Genomic DNA, 18,852 nt, shown 5'->3' with positions numbered 1-18,852 from the left:
GCTGGGAACCCAGAGCCTTCTCCCCCATGCAACTCAGGGGCCGGAAACCACCCTTTGCACCTTGCAGGGGATTTCACGTGTCAGCACTCTGCTTGACTGCAGGTAAGGTCCTCACCTAATGAACAGAACAAGGCCGAGAAGGGGACTGTTTGGGACTGATGTGTGGCATAGGCCCTGCTCCGCTAGGGGAAGAGGGCTGTTTGCAGGTGCTCAGAGGGTCGCAGCCTGTCCTGGGCCAGGTCCTGATTTCCCCTCTGAGCACCAGTCTGCTTGAGGGCCCCGTGCATGGGACAGGGTCGACTCTGCCTCCTGCCCCGAGCCCGGCCTGCCTACTGCCTTGTGAGATGCCTGTGCTGACTGCCCAGGGAACCCCGGCCGGAGGGGACGCTGCTGCCATGAGAGGAGGCAGAGGTGGCCAGCAGTGCAGTCCTGTAGCTGCTCCCAGCTTGGTCTCTGCGACCACTCTGGCCAGCGTGGGGAACCGAAGCCTTTCCCTGTGCATCCCCATGCACCCAACTGCGCCGGGGACACTGCCTGGCACCGGGGCGGCCTCTTCCACACCACTTGGTCCTCATGGGCACCAACTGCGTCCCAGGGTCAACTCCCTTCTGATAACAGCTGCTTGCAGTTGCCACAGACCTTGTTCAGATGCCAGCGCAGGTCCAGGGGCTCACCTGTGCTTCTGACCCCACTGGACACCCGTGATCCCATGCATGACCCTGCCTGGGTCCAAGCGCTCGCTGCCAGCATGGCCCGGGTCTCCGCACTCACATCTGCTCGTCTGTCACAAAGGATGCACCTCATGCCGGCCAGATGGAAGAACAGGGCGGGCAGGGCCAGGGCCAGGGTTCGCGTGGGGCTTCTGTGCCCTCACAGGGCCACCACCCTCCCGGTGGTACCAAGTCAGCAGCTTTCCCAGCTCCATCCTTTGTTTTTCCAGGGACCACATTATGCAGACATCACCAGTTCACACGGCGGGGATCAACAGCCCGCAGCCCCTCTCCCTGCCAGGCTGGGGGGCTGAGGACTGGAAGTTCCAGGCCTCTGACCACCTGGTCAGCTGCCCTGTCACCAGCCCCATCTGGAGGCAACCCGGGGGCAGCCACTAGTCATCTCTTTAGCATAGGAAAGGAGTCCAACAGTGTAGGAGACCTGGTGCCAGGGAGAGAAAGACCCAATATTTTCTTTTCTTTTTCTTTTTTTTTGGTACTGGGGATCGAACTCGGGTCCTTGTGCTTGTGAGGCAGGCCACGGAACCACTGAGCTAAATCCCTGGCTTCTTTTCTTTTTAAGGTACTGGGGGTTGAACTTTGGGGCACTCTACCACTGCCCTTCTCATTTGGAGACAGAGTCAAGTTCCTCAAGCTGGGCTTGAATTTGTAATCTTCCTGCCTCAGCCTCCAAGTATCTGGGACTGTAGGCACAGGCCACCACACCTGCCTCATTTACTCACAGCCAGGAGTGGGCAGCGGGCGGGGACATCTGGGGTGGAGAAGAGTTCTGGTGAGAGGGGCAGTGACCTCAGGGCCTGCAGGGCTGGGGGGTGGTGAAGCACGGGAGGGCTTTGCAGGGGGTGGAAGAGCCCAGCAGACCGAGGCGGTCAAGGGCAGCCGGGTCCTGGGGAAGTTCTAGGGGCAACTGGGCCGTGGGGTGGTGGGCTGTGGGCGTGCTGGCCGCAGAGGGGCCAGGCTGCTGGTGGCCACTCGCGGTACAGACAAGCTGGCCTGCTGTGTAAAGCAGCAGCCGAGGGTCAGCAGGAGAAAAACCTGCCTGAGATCACTCAGCCCCGCCCTGGCTCCGTCCAGCCCACAGGCCGCTCTTTTCTGGTCCAGATGAGAAGCGAGGCCAGTCCTAGCCGGCTACGCAGCACTGCCAGCTTCCTCCCAGGCTCACATGGGCGGTGCTGCCCAGGTCGAGGGCTGTGACTGGGGAGCCAGGCTGCAGGCCAAGGATCGCTGAGCTCCAGGAGCCCCCACCCCTCCTGCGGTCCCACAGGGAAGGACATGGCAGCCACCAACAGCCTGGGCTACTCCATGCTGGGACCTAAGTCCTGGCTATTTCAGCCTCCCTCAGTCAAGGCCAAGCCCTTGGCACAGGGGTGCTTTGTGGACCTGGGGGACAGGTGACCTGGCCACCAGCAATTCCAGGGCAGTTGGGCTCTTCTGGGCTGGCCAAATGGCCCGGTCTCTGCCAGGCTCCAGCACGCTCAGCTGGAGAGCCACCTGCAGGGATGGGCAGGTGAGCAGTTCTGGAGGCCAAGGGTCTAGGTGGGCGTGGGGTGTGCGTGTTCCAGGGATTCTGCTACCTAACAAGGTAAACTGTGGTGTTGGGAACCAGGCCACAAGGCTACCAGGAACTAGGAAGTATGACTGTGGGGGCCTGGGACTATGTGATGCAGGCCCACCAAATTGAGGGCGGTGCACCTGGTGTCCAGAACAGAGGCAACTGAAAAGTGTCTCTAGGCTGAGAGGAAAACCAGTGACGGCGGCATTCTTAAGGCAAGACAGCATCTACTGAGGCTCTTGTAAAAGTGCAGGGAAACAGAACTAGCTTATTAACTTGGTCCCCTACTGTGAAGTTTAACCTGTTCTGTTTTTCAAAACATCTTTTCAGCAGTTACTGTTCCTCCCTTTCCCCTGCTCCTTTTACTTGCTAATAAAAGCAGGTCAAGTGCAGAGACTGGTGAGTCTCCACTAGAGGCAGGCAGCTCCTTCCAGTCCCCCTTGCATCTTGAAATGTGTCTTTTTGAGACAGGGTCTCATTTTGTAGTGCAGGCTGGCCTAGAGCTCGCTACGTAGCCCTGGCTGGCCTCAAATTCTCAATGATCCTCCTGTCTCAGCCTCCTGGGTGCTGGGATTATAGGGCATGTGCCACCACACCTGGCTTGTCTCTGTCTTTATTCCCTGTGGACCCCGACAGGTATCCGGGGGTCTGATCAGCCCCTGGTGCCATGGGAGAGCCAACGCCCATCTGGGCTTGTTGGCAACAGGGATGCCTCCCTATGTAGGGGCAGTGCTTGGGGCACCTGGCAGCTGCTGCTACACAGCAACTTTGCCCTCAGCCAGCCCTGGCCTATGTGTTCTCACTGTCTACACTCACAGGCATCCTAGCCAGGGCTCGGAAACACCTGGACTATGGCCCTGGGCTCAGATCTTCCAGAGAGAATTCACAGCAGAGTCACACAGTGCTGCGGTGGGGGTTGCAGCCCTGCCCAGCAGCTGAGGGGGTTGGGGGCATGGCCACTGAGGCACTAAGGTCCCCTGGCTGAGCCACTCTGGACGCTGTCCTGCGGTCCTGTGGTCTGGGTGTGCCAGGGCATGGTCACGAGGCCTGCTAAAGGGAGAGCATACCTGTCCTCCCTGGCACATGCAGGCCAGATGGCAGGCAGGGCTGCGTTCCCACCCGGAGCACTTGGGCCAGTGACTCTGCTGACACTCACCCCCTGGAGGCAGGGGCTTCAGCGTGGCTGCCTCCATACAGCCCAGCATGTGCACCTGCAGGTTCTGCGTCTGCTGACTGCATCCATGCTGCAGGCAGCGAAGTCATCCCTCAGTATCCACAGTGGGCCGGGTCCAAGTCTCCCTCCCAGGATCCCCAAATCCGACCGTGCAAGTCAAGGTTTTACGTCGGCGGAGGCGAATGTATGGCGTGCGTGCCACAGGAGGCTATTATCACTGAAAGCTCTCAAGGTTCGCCATCGCTGCTCTGCGCAGAACAGCATGTAGCTGCACGCAACCTGTGCATGCCTGGGACTCCCCAAGGATGCAGAGGAGGGAGCTGGGGTGCGGCAATGGGCCTTGGGCTTCCTGGGAAGGTGGGGGCCAGGTGGGGCCCTGCAAGATGGCCGAGGACAGAGTAGAAGCACCAGGGTACGAGGCCGAGAGCAGCGCTGCTGCCAACAATGAAGACGTATGGCCTCGGGCACAGCCACGCGGAGCCCCCAGCACCAAGCGCGTCCCATTCTCACAATCACGCCCAGGAGTGGGGCGATGCCCACTTCACAGAGCAGGGCACCAGGGGCCCTGGAGGTCACACGGGGAGAGCACACTTCTCCAGTGGAGAGAGGACAGAGCCATGCCCAGGAAGGGCTCTGCCTGGCCCGGGAGCCGAGCAGGAACACTGCTGCCAAAGCTCATGACAGCCTGGGGCTCACGGGAGCCCGAGCTGCGCATGCGCGCTGGGGACTCTGAGGGCACCGCGCTGCGTGCCCGTCTACACCGCCGAGAGCCTGCTGCGTTTCCACCTGGCCTGGCCGTTATGGCTTCCTCTTGCTAAAAAATTTTTTTTTCTTGACTAGAAGAGTTACATGATTTTATTGTAGACATTCTGAAAATGAAGAAAGCATAAAGAAAAATGTAAAAGCTACCCGTAAGCCCATCTCAGAGGGGAAAATGGCTATTATTCTGGTGCACTTTTCCTAAGCGAGTTAATTTTTTTTTGGTGCCGGGGATCGAACTTGGGACCTTGCACTTGTGAGGTAGGCAGCAGAACCACTGAGCTAAATCCCCGGCCTGTGAGTTAATTTTTTTTTTAAAAGGTAAGAATGGACTGTTTTTACCATTTTGGCATATTTTTAAAAAGCACTTATTTTTAAAAAGTTTTAGCAAAATGGGGGTTTTAGCGTGTGAGTGTAGGCTTTTAAGCTGCTCTGTCCCGCAGCGACACACTGTGCAAACACGCTCCAGCGTGCCCACAGCCACCCGCCGCTGGACCAGGCCCCTCCCGCTTTGCTAACAACGCTGGCCATGCCCTGCGCATTCCCTGCGGTCCCAGGCAGTGACCAGCTCATCCATCTGGGCCGCGCATCGCTGGGCATCTTCAGAGCCCTGGTGTCAGCCAGGAGCCACCCCAGGCGCCTGGTCACCACACAGGTGCGGCCCAGGCTGGGCATCTGGGACATGAACGCCTGGCCCTGGAATAACACTGAGAGAGGGGACGGAAAGCAAGCAGGGGACAAGGCTCTAGTTCGCCTCAACCTCACGGCAGTGGGAAGCAAGAAGTGTGTGAGCTCACCTACCAGGGCTAAGGGCTTCCTCCCCGGCTCTGAAGGGCAGCTCTGCCAGGATCAGACAGGGTCCTTATGCCAGAAGTAACTCAAGGCTCTTAGGAAGTACAGGCCCGGTGAGCAGGAGTGAGACACCTGGTCGTGGTGCTTGACAGCCGCAGTGCAACCTGGCCCGCGGGCAGACACCACACCCCGCAGCCTGGCCGTGCTGCCCAGCTCTCTGGGAGGTCTGACCCAGCTCCCAAAAGCTGGTGGCTGCCCTTCCCGTAGCCCACAGCTCCCTGCTTTCCTAAGTGCCTCGCCCTGCCTGGACCCTGTCCTCCCTCAATGGTGACAGCCACTATCAAGGAGCAGAAAGTCACCAGTCCCAGCTCTGGATGCCTCTGTGGGTGACTTGTGGGAGCTGTCCTTTTGTGGAAAGGGCTCTCCAGGATGGAGGCAACAACACAGGGCCTGGGGCTCTTCCCAGTGTCCCTACGAGGCCCTTGTTTGGTGTCCCAGGTCGCTCTGTGGCCAGACACAGCATCCACCCCACTCACCTGCTGCCCCCTTCCTAAACATCTTCCTTTTGAGCTCTTGGTGCCAGATGAGTAGTGTAGGTCTGCTGGGTCCAAGACCACATGAGGCAGCTCTGCCTCCTGGACCTGAGGACATCGGCAGGGACAAGCTGCTCTGCTTCCTGCAGGCTGGTGCACTCACCTCTCAGAGGAAAAACTACCTCACAGTCTCACGCAGAAATGCTGGCCTTGGGCCCTGATGCCATGTGTGTCCCCTGTGGGGCTTAAGGCCCATGAGGAAGCAGGTCACATGAGACCCTCATTAATATGACCACAGAGGCACAGGCAGAGGCGGAGCGCCCTCCCAGAGTCACAGGGTAAGCCAGGAGGAAGCCTGGTCTCCTGGCCACTACGCAGACCCATGAGCTCTCCCTGTCCCCTTACCCAACTGGGAGCCCTGCCTAAAGCCTTGGGCGAGCAGGTGGCAGAAGCATCTGTGGCTGTGGCCAGGCTGCCCTGGTGCCTTTGTGGGCCTACAGCAGTGCACAACATACTCAGGACAGATTGCTCAGGCTCCATAGAGTGGCCGCAGAGGCAGCGGCTTCCAGGAAGGAGGTACAGGGACATCATCCTAGCCCCAGAGCACCCTGCTTCTAGGCCCAGCTCTGCCAGCTGCGTAGGAACAGCCTTTGGCAGATGGAGAAATTCAGAGCCCGTCTGGAGTCCGTGGCCTGCAGGAGCCCAGAGATGGCTTCAGGGAGGTCCGGGACCCAAACCCTGGACTACAAGTGACTGATGTGTCAGCTCTACGGCTTTGATGGGTGCCACTGCCCCAGGCCCTGGACCACCTTCTGTGTACGTGAAGTGAGAGGCTGAGTAAACGAGCAGCGGACATTCTGGGCCAAGGAGTCAGCCACCAGGAGCCTGGAGCAGGAAGGAGCTGCCACCCAATTCCACCTTAAAGTGTGGCTGGGCAAGTTGGCAGTGGTGACAACAGCACTCCTAAGAGTTCTCCGACTCTTCTGGCATCCAGGGCACTGGCAAAGGCCGAAGCTGTGCCAGGCTCCCGAGTTCCCGAGCAGGCAGGGCGAGGCCTAGAGGGCCACTCCCGGGATGGGGCCTGGGGTGAGCCTGCCTCTACCCCGAGATGACACAGCTGTCCCCATCCTGGGCTCTGGAGCCGAGGGAGGCCCAGGGAGACCGGAGCAGTTGGGCTCCACCCCACGGCTTGCCCTGGCGGTCCTCCTGCCTCAGGCCGTCAGCCGGGCACACAGAGGCCCAACACAGCAGCTGGCTCCTGCAGCATTTTGCAGAGCTGGTGGCCGTGGCCGGAGGAGAGGACAGCACTGGATGGCACCTCTGCTGGGTGTGGCAGGGGCGCGGTCACAGGATGTGGCGGAGGGCGGAGCAAGGAGCCAGCTTGGGGGCAGGAACGGCAAGAGACCACAGGGCTCAGGGGCCTGGCTACAGGGTCAGGGCGCCCCCTGCACCACCTGTCAGCCCTCTTGGAAGGAAGCAGACGGGAGCTCGGCGGGGGGCAGAGCCTGGAGAGAGCCGGGGAGTGGCCTGTGGCAGCTCTGTCCCCACCGGCCCACCTGTGCAGGGCTCCTTTCCATTTCTCTCTGCCCACCCCACCTCAGGGTCAGGCCGGCCTCCAGCGCCTCCCCGCCCAGGGTCTGGGCTGCCCTGCCTGTGGCTCCTTGCTGCTCCTCCTCCCTGCTGCACAGTCTTTATTGCTTTAGGAGGTCTGTTTTCCCAGCTGGACCCTAACCTAACCTCGGTCATCTGCTGCTCTGTTTTCACACCCATTCACACGAGGCGGAGAAGAAAACCTACTATGCTCCAGAAGGCAAGGGGAAGCCACCGGAGAGAACCCTGGAACTGCCCGGCTCGCTCCTGCACCTCCCAGGCAGGGCCCTGTGCTTTGTGCCGAGATCACACTGCAGGGACTTCCCGTCCCACTGGACACACTAGTGAGTCCCCACGCCAGGCAGCCCTGACAGCATGGAGCCCCAGGTCTGACACCCAGCCTCGAGACCAGCCATGCGTGCGCTATACCTCAGAGGGGCCAGAGAGCGCCCGGGCTGCAGCTGCACGGCCACCACCCAGCTGGCAGCCTCCTCCATGCCTGCCGACTCCACGCCTGCCTGCCTTTCTCCCGAGAGAGCCACTCCTGTGGACAAGGTCTGCGGGGTGGGGCTGCACTCAGGTGTGGGCCCCACCGCCCACTCCAGCCCTCCAAACCAGGCCCTTTCCCGCTGCAGGCCAGCGGGTGGTGCGGGTGAAGGTGGAGCTGCATGGGTTCTTGCCAAACTCAGCCTTTGCATCACAGAGGCACAGCCAAGAGCTAGGCAGCGCTGAGCTCAGATAGGTGGGCCCAGGAGGGCTTCAAGTTCCACAGGACCTAACCTGAATGTGTGGGCCCACAGGCAAACCTAGGACAAGGCACACAGAAAAGAGATCTGACTCAGTATAACAGACGCTCGAAATCAGCCAGCACAGCCGGGCACCATAGCGTACCTGCAGGCCCAGCTAGTGACTCAGGAGGCTGAGGCAGGAGGATCACTTGAGCCTAGGAGTTTGAGAACAGCCTGGGTGATATAGTGAGACCCCGTCTCAAAAACAAGCAACCAAAAAAATCAACCAGTGCAGTGCAAGGAACGAACCAACGAATGGGCCACTGCTTGGTAATGTAGCGAATCCTCTGTCACCGGAACCATCATGGCTGAGATTATCTGAGAGGAATCCAGGCATGGAGGACTACCGGATTACAGGATGCTCAAGTGGCCTCACCACGAGAGCGAGCTATGAAGCACAAGCTAGAGGTCTCCTTCCTGTCACAGGGAAATTCCACAGCAGCACATCTGGAGCTGCCCCACATCTGGGAGCGGTGACTCCAGGGCACTGCTTTGACGGCTATGGAAAACCACACCGCAGGGGCGCAGAACACAGCTGCCAGAAGGGAACTGGCACCACGCGCAAGGAGCAGAGTTTTGGTGACAAAATGCTCCCTTCCTGCTCGCTGGCTGAGCCCCGCCTCTGCTGCGGTTTGTCATCCTCCTTCAAAGAACACGGTGAGTCAGGGGTTAGGTCACAGGAACCATAAATATACTCAGTTTAACTTAAAAGAAGGAAAATGAATTGCTATTTTAAAACCAATTTTTTTTAAAGCTGAAAGACAGCTGCCCTCGCGCTGACTGGGGAAGCGGGGCGTAAGGGCGTCTGTTGCAGACGGGAGCAGACCCTGGTCTCCAGTGAGGTGGCCGGGTGGAGGTGCTGGTGCAGAGGGGCCTGCACCGGGCACAGGGACAGTGAGGGACAGGCTTCCCCAGAGCCAGGCAGAGCAGGGCCGCGGGGTTCACCAGGTTCACCTCAAACCCGGCTTCCCAGGAGTCACGCCAGGTGACCTCGGTGGTGTGCTCCGCCCAGCGCCTGTGCCCACAGAAGGGGCGCTGTGACACGGATCGGAGCGTGACCCTGGGCCCGCGAGAGCCATGTCACTGCTGCACCTCACTTCTCTCGTGGGGCAGAAGGGTCTGGAAACATCCATCCGACCCCAGACCGCTGGAGGTCACTGAGCGGCTCCATGCACAGCTCTGAGGACGGCAGCTCCCACGGTGAGCACCAGCAGACGCACTGCTGTCCCGGCCATCACTAAAGGGCCCGCCCCGGGGACACTGGCTGGCTCTGTGAGCTGCCCTCTGCTCCGCCTCATGCCTGGCTGTGCTGCCATGGCCGCTCCACGAGGGCGCCCCAGGCAGGGCTTCCGGGAGAGGCTCGGAGATGGCGCCCTGCCCGGGCCACTTCCAGCTAACACTGGACCCTGAGCCCAGCCTTTCTCTGCTTTTCTTTCTGCCCCGGGAGCACAGAGGCCATGCTGCCATGGCCTCTACCCCGGCACCTGGCCTCGGTGGGCAGGGAAGGAGCCCCTGCCTCAGTGACCACTCATTGCCAGAGAAGTTTAGGGAGCGAGGGAAGTCCCGGCATCCCAGGGTGGGACATGGAGTCACCACAGCACCCCTGCCCCTGCTGTCCCCGGGCGCAGAAGCCTCACGCGCTGTGCCTGGTCCGAGGCATGAGGGGCAGGGAGGGACCCTCCCGAGAAGGCACAGGACACTCGGCTGGCTTCTCTGGTGCCCGTCAACGCTTCCCTGGGTGACAGGCCTACATGTGGTGTCAGCTGCAGCAGGGCCGGGACCCGGGGCCTGGGCGCTTACCAGGAAGCGGACATCGTCAAAGCCATTCAGGAGCAACTTGCTCTCATAGTGCTGCAGCCCGAGAGACTCCAGCCACTCTCCGACGCTCTGCTCCAGCTTCCGCGAACCTGACGAGAGAGGAATCGGCAGACGCTTGAAAAGGGAAAAACTGTTAAGGCGGTAGCAGCGGCACTCAGAGGAAGACAGATGGCACTGCCACATCATCGTCATTACCATAAAGCAGCCCAACTATGTACCAGAGACCAGAGCAGCGCACACGCAGTGCCTCTTCCGTGCACAGGCCAAGGTCAGGCGCCCGGCGCTGCACACGGCTGCCCCACCTGGGGCCACCTCACCCCTGCGTCCCCAGTCGCCGGGTCCACTCCTCAGTGGGCACACTGAGGCAAGCGCTGCAGACAGCTGGTCCCCACGGGCACTAGAGGGGCTCTCAAGAGCCTGCAAGCCTGGCCACTCCTCTCATCCATGCAACTTCAGGCCCCGTGGGGTGGTGACCAGGGGCAAGTCCTGCGACCTTGCAGCATAAGCCGGTCAGGAGAGAGCACCCGTCTTCATGCAGCTGAGGGACACAGGCACACAGCGAGGGCTCTGGGAAGGAAGTGGTGGCAGCTGTTCACAGGGACCCAGCACATGCAACGCAAGCAGCACAGGACACGGCAGGGGCAGGAGAGACTTTTACTTGTTTTCCCCCAGCAGTCTCGGAACAGGCAAACCATGGTCCCCGCCCTGTGCTCAGGGGCTCAAGGCAGCAAGGGGCCGAGTGGGCGCTGGGCCAGGCTGGGGTGCAGGCTCAGGTGTGGCTCTGCTGGGGCAGCGGCATCGCCTTCTGCTCAGCTGCAGCCAGCGGGGCTGGGCCGTCCACACTAGACTCAGAGGGCCGGCGAGCAGGGCGTCTCCGGGGCCAGGGCTCCGGCTGGAGAGCTGCCTGTCTGGGCTTGCACTCTCCTCCTCACAGTGGCTGCTCCTGGGCCTTGCCCGCCCGCCCGCTCAGGCCGGCAGAGTCAGTTCTTGGCCAAAGAAGACAAAACCCCACCAGATAAGAGAAAGGAAGGGTCCTCCGCCGGCTGCATGGTGCACTTAAGTCCATTCACGTTCTGTGCTTTCTCCCCGGCTGGCGATAAAGACACAGCTGTCCTCTGGCTCTCCGGAACCCCACGGGCTCCTCTGCCGTGGGCACGGCGGGAATCTGCTGTGCTCCTCTCCTCGGTCAGGGTCAGGACAGGGACTGTGGTGGTGCAGGGAGGATAAAGTTCAGCCCTTGCCGGGGCCCCCGGATGCTCCGAGCTGAATGCCTTCACCCCCACCTACTTCTCGGGTTCTCGCAGGCAAGAGGTAAAAGGAGGAAAAGAGGCGCAAGGAAGGGCAAAGAAGAGCCAACTACAAAGACGTCACCTCCAGCGAACTCCTGGCACGGCGAGCCGTCCTGCCGCCCAGGCACGGTCTGCCCTTCAGCGCAGGGCAATGGCCACTCGCTCGGTTAGGAGACCCCAGCGACCAACGGTGGCAGCCTCCGCCCCGACCTCGGTCTCCGCAGAACTGCTGGCGGCCAGGGACCCGGGTGGCTCCGGGTGCGGGCTGCAGTGGCGCTCAGAGACGAGAGGGAGAGGCTAGGCTGGGGCTCCCGGAGACCCCACCCTGGCGCGGGACGTCGGCTCCAGGGAGCTAAGCGGCCGCTCTCCGCTGCTCCTGAGGTCCAGCGGCCCCAGCAGCTGATTCATTCCTGCTTGTAATCCCGGCTGGGCGCTGTGGTCCTGCCGCCTGTGACGTGCGGCTGGGGAACCGCAGCGGAATGCTTTGTCTGAGGTTCCCGGGCTCTTGCTGCCTGCTGCCGGCTCCACAGTCCTCGCTCACTCACCCGGTGCCTGGCCCTCCCCTTTCCCTCCCCCCTGTGCTCAGGAAAATACATCAGGGATGGACACCCGAGCCATCCAAAGCCGCTGCTGCCCCTGCTGAGGGAGGAGGAGACAGCAGCGGCAGCCTGGGGCGAGACGACAGATCTCCCAGTGTCTGGTGCTGGCGATACAGACGCACGTGTAAAGGGGACAAGGACACTTCGTCCCGGCTCAAGGGGCTGGAACAGGGGAGGGCCCCTCCTCTAGCTTTGGCCTACAGTTTCCAGGACAGGCAGGGGAGGGGACAGAGGAATGACACTGCCCCAAGGACACAGCCTTCAGGTAAGTATGCCGATATACCACTTCTGGGAGTACTGTGCTTCTTACCACGAATCCAGGCAAAGCCATAAAACCACTGCCCCTGCCGCTCCTCAGGTGAGTCTGCCAAACAGCAGGCGGACAGACTTCTCTCCGGCCACCATGGGGCAGGGCAGGTCGCTCCCAGTCTGGAGCAGGCAGCAGGGGCGGGACCATCCAAGACCGAGGGAGACCAGGGCCAGCCCCAAGTGCTGCAGAAAGGTCACAGGGGTCCAGGGAGCGCACAGCCTCTAAACACCAGGAGAACCTACAGGTACCGCCAAGGAAAGGGCTCCGTGCCGGGGAGACCAGGACCCCATGGATCCTGCATTCTGAAGCCACAGGATGGTGAAAGCAGGCTGGCTCAGGCAGACAAGAGCTAAGCAGCTCTCTTCTGCTTGACAGAGCAGGCTCTGTTGAGAAGAAGCCAGGGTGGCTGGGCCGGTGGGAACTGCACCCTCCTGTCTCAGTAGCTGAGGACAGATGGGTTGGCTGTAAGCTGCCTGGGTTTCGGGTAACCTGCTCCAGTGCTGGGGTCCCAGGGGCCTCAACACGGGACCAGGACCTGAACGTGGTGGTCCTGCCTTTCACAGGCGGACCCTCTGCACAGCTGGCCAAGCTGAGCAGCATCACCACCTGCCAGAGGGCCCATGTCTCCTCCCAGCGGCCAGGACCCCGCCTCTCCTCCTCGATCCTGAGACCAAGGACAACTGAATCTGCTGACCACTCTGAAGAAACGGTAATTCTGCTTCAGTCCGGCCAGCCACCGTGTGCTCCCTGGCCCATCTCTCCGTGCTTCTCGGCCTGGCAGCAGTGCAGACCCCGGAGAGCAGGGCTCAGCCACATGCTGGGAAGCCCTCTGTTAGGGCGCTGGCTGTACCTACCCACTGGGCACTGCTCCATGCTGGAGCGCGAGGGCAGCTCAGCAAGATGAGCACTCGCACGAGACTGTGCGGGGTCCAGACACCACACAGCAGCCCTGTCGCCCTCCTATGGGTTTATGAGGACAAGGACGGGCAGACAAGAAGAGCTCAATGCCAACTCCCTCTGAGCAGCTCTTCTGGGAGCTGCACCTCTGGATGGCCCACACCCAAGCAGTGGTCTCTACAGGGTCCGAGCTCTCACACCCATGCACGTACTTCTGTCCTGTTCCCTGGACATCGAGGGGCCAGCAGGGCAGAAGGTGGCCTCTACTGAACTGATGACCCCAATGCACAACTCTGAACGCAGCACCGCTCAGTCCTAAACACCTCTCTCAACGCCCGATGCTTGGGAGAGCCTTCGAACCAAGCACAGTGTGATTGCTCGACAGCGGAACGGGTCCAAGCTCTGAGCCAGAGAAGCCAGCTCTGTGGATGGCAGCCTCGCCCCAGACAGACAAGGTCAGGCCCTTCTGCTGGACCCCAGGGAAACATGGACCTGGAGGGGCCAAGACTGAGAAGCTGGGGACAGAGACAGGCAAGGGAGCAGGTGTCCTGTTCTCTAGGTTTCTCAATGTGAGCAAGTAACGACCTAGGGACAGACACGGGCACGGCCGCTACCTATGCAGCATCTCTTCTCTCACTCAGTAACGGCCCCGTGAGCTCAGTACTATCATCAAGTGCTACAGATGAGGGGCCAGGGCTCGCTGAGATGAGGCGATGACAAGAGGTGCATGTGTGCATCTAGAGCCCAGACTTGAGCCCAGGGCTGAGGCTCCAGCTTTGGGAGTTCCCTTCTCCCAGATGTGAACACCACACCCCACATATCAGACTCCCTGCCAGGCCGTAGAAACCTATGAAGGACCCGGAGGTGTGGCATGAGGCTGCCAGGTGTGTCCCGACGATGCATGCTCATCAGTGGGGACAGCGGACTCCTCCGGGTGGTGTGCTCTGGCCAGATGCTCCGGCGGGGCAAAGGCTGCTCCAAGAGGCGCTCTATGAACATCCCCTCCCCGGAGAAAGACAGGGCACAGCCCTGTCACCAAGGTGGCCTAGCTCTGAGGGCTTGGGCAGCCCCATGTCACACAGAGGCAGAGATGGATGTCACCCCAGGGCTGGGCCATGAATGACCACAGCAGCAGGGTTGGACACACGGTGGGTGAGGGGACAGGAGGCGACACTGGAGCACGTGAATGGGCTGAGACCACTGGTCCTCCCGACTCCGACTCTGCCCCCAGGAGCTGGGCAGACCAGCACGGGGCCAACCTGACAAAGCCTACATTTATAAAAATGATGAGCAAGTGACAGCTGCTCATTAAGATGTTTTTCCCAGGCGGCCCCCATTTAATTTGTGTACTCCCCCAGTGTACGAGGGCACCATGGCGAGGGCGATATGGCACTGGCTGGAAGAGCACCCGAGAAGGTGCGGCCACACAGCCCTGCCGACTCCCCTCCGTGTCTGGGAAGCCCAAGCAGGGAGAGCCAGAGGTCTGGGCTCCGGGGAGGTGGCTGCGGGGTACGGTACCTGAGATCCTCTGCTGTTCCTGAGAAAAGTCGATCCCTTCTCCAATGGAACTCATGATCTTCTCAATCTGAAATGAGGAGGAGAGGCGTCAGGCTTGGGTTGATGTCACCAGCTCACCAGCAGGGCCACCCGGGCTGCCTGCTGGTCTCTCAGACACTCCCAGGTCCAGCTGCACCCTGTGAGGGGCCCCAACTCTCTGCTGTCGGTGCCCAGCTCTGAAGGGAGCGTGGCACTGACAATCAGCCCAGGGGCTGCAAGTGCCGAAGAGCCTCCCCTTCCGGGCATCTATCACTCCAGTGGGCGCAAATGGGCAGCGGGCGCGGGCAGGCCAGACCCGGCGTGTTCCACTGCCTGTGCGGGAGCGGACATGCCCTGCGAGCAGAGGCTGCCAGCTCTGTTCCATGCTACACCCTGAGCGCCTAGAGTGGTGCCTGGCAAATGGTGACAGATAGATGACACTGCGGCCGCCAGCTCCCAGGCTAGACCAGCAGAGCACTGCACACGGGCACCCTTGGCAGCCACACAGCCCCAGCTGGACGCCCTTTGCTGCCCGCAGGCCGCAGCACTGCATGGAGCTCTGCGCTGTAGGGAGAAGAGGAGCAGACACTCACCCCTACCCTGGCCCGCAGCAGACACAGCCAGTCCCGAGGCAGCCAGATGTCCCCAGCGCTGTCCCCTATGTGGACACCTGGCTCCGCCATCTGGCTTTGATCGCCCCCCACCCCAGGAAACCTGGCCGGGGCAGGACCAGGCTGTGAGGAGGAGCTGTCTCTCCTCCTCCCCACCTCCAGCTTGGGCCACAGCGATAATGAGCTCATTCACTGCTTCTTCCAAAGAGGACCTTTTGTACCAGGGCTTGGATGCTTTTTCCTCTAAGTGCAAGTGAGGAGCCTGAGTCTAACCATCAGAAAAACAACTCTCCAGCCAGCCTCCAGCTGGCAGACTAGGAGGTACATCTGACACCCAGCGCAGGAGCTCAGAGGTATTTTCCTCCAGCCACAAAAGTGACCACTGGCTCGGTGTCCTCTGAATGGCTGTCAACAGACTTCCAACCCCATCCCTGAGCTCAGCAGGAGCCCTGCGAACACAACAGGCCTGGCCCCTGGAGCTAACTGGGGCGTCTCTACCTCCTGGCGCCAGGGGCCCAGACACAGGCGGCAGCAATGAGGGGACCTAAAGCAGGTAGCGCTGCCCCACGTACCCCTCTTTGGCTTTGCCATTTCAGGTGCTGCCCCACAAGGGAACGACCCCGACAGACAGGCAGTACCTCAGCCTCCCAAAGCCTGGGCGTAAAGATGGGACAGACACAGCTGTCACCCCCAGAGCATCCAGCCAGAGACCTGGTGCACTGAGACGCCCATTGAAGTTAGTCTGCTTGCCACTCTCCCGCTGTCCTCTCAGCACTCCAGGCTGGTAAAATCTAATTTTTTTTCAGTTCTGGGGATCAAACCCAGGGCCTCCTGCACCCCAGACAAGAGCTGTACCACTAAGCTGTGTCCTCAGCTGAGCATTACTTTTAAACATATTTTTAGTTATTGATCAAAATGCAAAAGGTATAAAAGGTTGTTTAGACAACAGTTTCCCTCCTATCTCTGCCTCCTAGTTCTTGTCTCTGGAGGCAACCAATGTAATCAGTTTCTCACACCTCCTTGGTTCTACCCAAATCTGGGCAAAGTAGCAGCGGCGTCTACACAGCCTCAGACTAGCAGACAGTTCATATGTGCTGTTTGGCACTTTGATTTTCCCACTTCATAATACAACTTGGAGTTCTTTCCCAAGTTCAGAAAAACACTGTTTAAAATATGAGTTACTACAGCTGTATGGATGTCACTCAGGTAGCCAGTGCCCCGACAGGTAGGAGGGCATTCTTCAGTCTTTCTCATCCTCAACAGCGCTGTGTTGCACTGGTCCTGGAGTTGCCTCTGAACACGGGTGACAGCCATCTGCAGGGCAAGTCCGTCCCTTGCTCAAGAGCCCCCAGGCCCAGCACCTGAACAGTCAGTAGCTGTTCTCAACCCACGCCACACCCGATTTGGTTAAAGGCCTTCGGAAATGGGCTGCTGGCTACGCATCCAGTCAGCTCGCCTGTCTGCAGAACATGCTTATTCACAACATTTGCCTTTTTACAGACGTGGGTCTCTGTGGTGACAGCACCAAGGCGGCACCCCTTTTCCTTGAGAGCTCCTCATCCACTGGGGAGGCTCAGGGATGTTTGAGGGAGCTCTTTCCTCTGCGCCAAGCTGCTGCCCTGGCTGCATGGTCCACCCTGCACCACTGCCATGACACAGCCAGCTCCCAAAGCCCGGGATGTGCACCCAGATTACAGGGGTCCGGTCCATGATAAGTATCTGCTGACTGGCCTTTTTTTTCCTTTTCTAAAACAACTGTAGGGGAAAAGCAGGGTGCTCAGATGAGAGGACTTTTTGCCACATGGGGAGGAGGGCTGGGCCTTACCCTCTGAGCCCCTCCTCCACACGGAAGGGTGTGTGGGAGAATCGCTACTCCAGGCCCCTGGAGGACTGCAACCAGGTGTCCTGGGCCTGGCACGTGGTAATGAGCAACCCACTGAATGAATGAATGAATGAATGATGAATGAGTGAGTAAATGAATCCATGTGTAGTTTCCAACTGCATAGACCCAGCAGTGGAAAAGCTGTTTTCCCAAGGCCACGCAGAGTGCCAAGTGTGGAAAGAGCTGAACTGGAGGTGGAGGGTGAAACAGCAAGTCATCTACATCATGCGATCCATTACCATGTGATCACCTAACCCAGAGCCCCACTGGGCTGCCCAGTCATTCTCCCTCGGTTAAACGATTCCTGGGATTTTGCCAGAGGGCCTTTTGATATCAGGGTGTGCAGAGGCGAATGCACTGCTCCCTCCTGTTTGTCCTGTCACCCACAGGTCCCCTCCAAGGGGCCAGCAGAAGCCCAGGTTTCCACAGCCAGCCCCTTGGTGGGGATTTGGGGGACTCTGGATCGCAGCTCATTTGGGAGATGCTAACAGACACTGCTAGAACCATTCGACCCACCTAGAAGTGTTTTGTTCTGTGAACTGTGGCGGGGAGCTCAAGCTGAGAAGATCCAACAACCGAGGGTCTGCACAACGTACTGACTGCTTGCAACACAGGGCCCTTCCTTAGTAGCTGTTGTGGAAGCTCAGAGCCAAAGGGGTCCTGCGTGGGCGGTCCCTGTCCAGACACCAGCACAGCAGGGCTTCTGTGGAGACACAGGAGCTGGAGCTCAGGTCTCCCTGCCCCACCTGGACTTTCCATCTCCCAGCAACTGCTCTGCTGCAGAGAGCAGACACCGTGCTGATCCGCACACTTAACACATTTTAACCAGTGAGGCTGGAGCTGACGGCGAATCTGATCAGACTGCTTTCCCAGCAGCTTCTGCTTCCTGGGGAAGAGAATGCAGTGGGGTGGGACAGAAGGGCACGGCTTACTGCTCTCCTTTTCTGTCATGTGGGTAAGTGACATTGTTAGAGAAACGGCCCTGCTTTAATAATGCACTTCTCAGGAACCAGAAGAGAAAATGTATTTGTGTGGCTTAAGACAAGACCCTGCAAGTTACTACCATAATGGACTCTTTTGTTTTGTTTTGTTTTTGAGTCAAGGTCTTGCTATGCAGAGTTCAAGCTGGCCTTGAACTCACAGTGATCCTCCTGCTTCAGCCTCTCGAGTGCTGGGATGATAGACATGTGCCACCTCACCTGCCCCACAATGGACTCATGTATTTTTTTTTTTTTTTTGGTACTGGGGAATTGAACTCAGGTCCTTGTGCTTGCGCACCAGGCGACAAAACCACTGAGCTAAATCCCCGGCCCTGTATTTTTTAAAAATGCTGGGAAATGTTCCATTTTCAATAAGTAGGATGATTCTGTTGAGTTTTTTTCCCCTACCAGGGCTGTATAAAACATACTCTCCATATGGCTGAGAACACAAGCAAAGCAAACACTGGAGATGCTGCTGCCCGGGCCACCTGACATCTGCATGCTGAGCCCACGGGGCCCTGGCTGCTCACACACTGAGGCTCCCTTCTCCGCCACCTGGCTGCCAGGCCATCGGATGCCTCTGGTCTTTCCAGTGAACACGGCACTGGGGGAACGGGAGCAGACCTCTCCGGGTTTCATGAGCTCCGTGTGCCAGGAAGTGTGAGAGGCGTGGGCAGTCCTGGGAGGATCCAGAGGAACACACGGTGTGGCATGGCTTTGCTCCCAGGGCTGTGGGAGCTTCCCTTCTGGGCGGAGGAGGAACTGAGCAGCAGCCATCACTGGGGGCAGCAGGAGTCAGCCTGGTCTTTGGACCTGAAGTTGCAGCCCTGGAGGGGAGGACAGAGGCGTTGCCCTCCCCTACTTTCCTCTGAGCAATGGGAACACCCAGGGCGTGCACCTGCCACTCACCCCGACACCTGCTGCTCCCCCTTCTGCTGCCCGAGGGGCTGAGGGCACCTGGACCTCCTTCCCGTTGGGAAGCACCCCCTAGTGTCCTTGGCCGACCAGCAG

At 59.7% G+C, this 18,852-nt stretch overlaps 1 protein-coding gene across 6 annotated transcripts in view; it reads right to left on the bottom strand.

Annotated features, from left to right (window-relative positions):
* The window catches only part of Anks1a (ankyrin repeat and sterile alpha motif domain containing 1A), a 156,723-nt gene that overhangs the window by 12,746 nt on the left and 125,125 nt on the right, over positions 1-18,852 (bottom strand). For all 6 annotated transcript variants that reach the window (XM_087210498.1, XM_087210499.1, XM_087210500.1 and 3 more), the window contains 2 exons: positions 14,351-14,417; positions 9,720-9,826 (listed from right to left, as the gene is read on the bottom strand). In XM_087210498.1, the coding sequence (XP_087066624.1) occupies positions 9,720-9,826; positions 14,351-14,417 (174 nt within the window). The remainder of the gene's footprint in view (positions 1-9,719; positions 9,827-14,350; positions 14,418-18,852) is intronic.

This window comes from Heterocephalus glaber, unplaced genomic scaffold, assembly GCF_053883595.1.
Source record: "Heterocephalus glaber isolate CG9 unplaced genomic scaffold, H.glaber_assembly_v1.0 deba00001141, whole genome shotgun sequence".
Classification (NCBI taxonomy): domain Eukaryota; kingdom Metazoa; phylum Chordata; class Mammalia; order Rodentia; family Bathyergidae; genus Heterocephalus; species Heterocephalus glaber.
The sequence above is the reverse complement of the archived record's forward strand: the minus strand, read 5'-3'. Positions and strand labels throughout refer to the sequence as shown.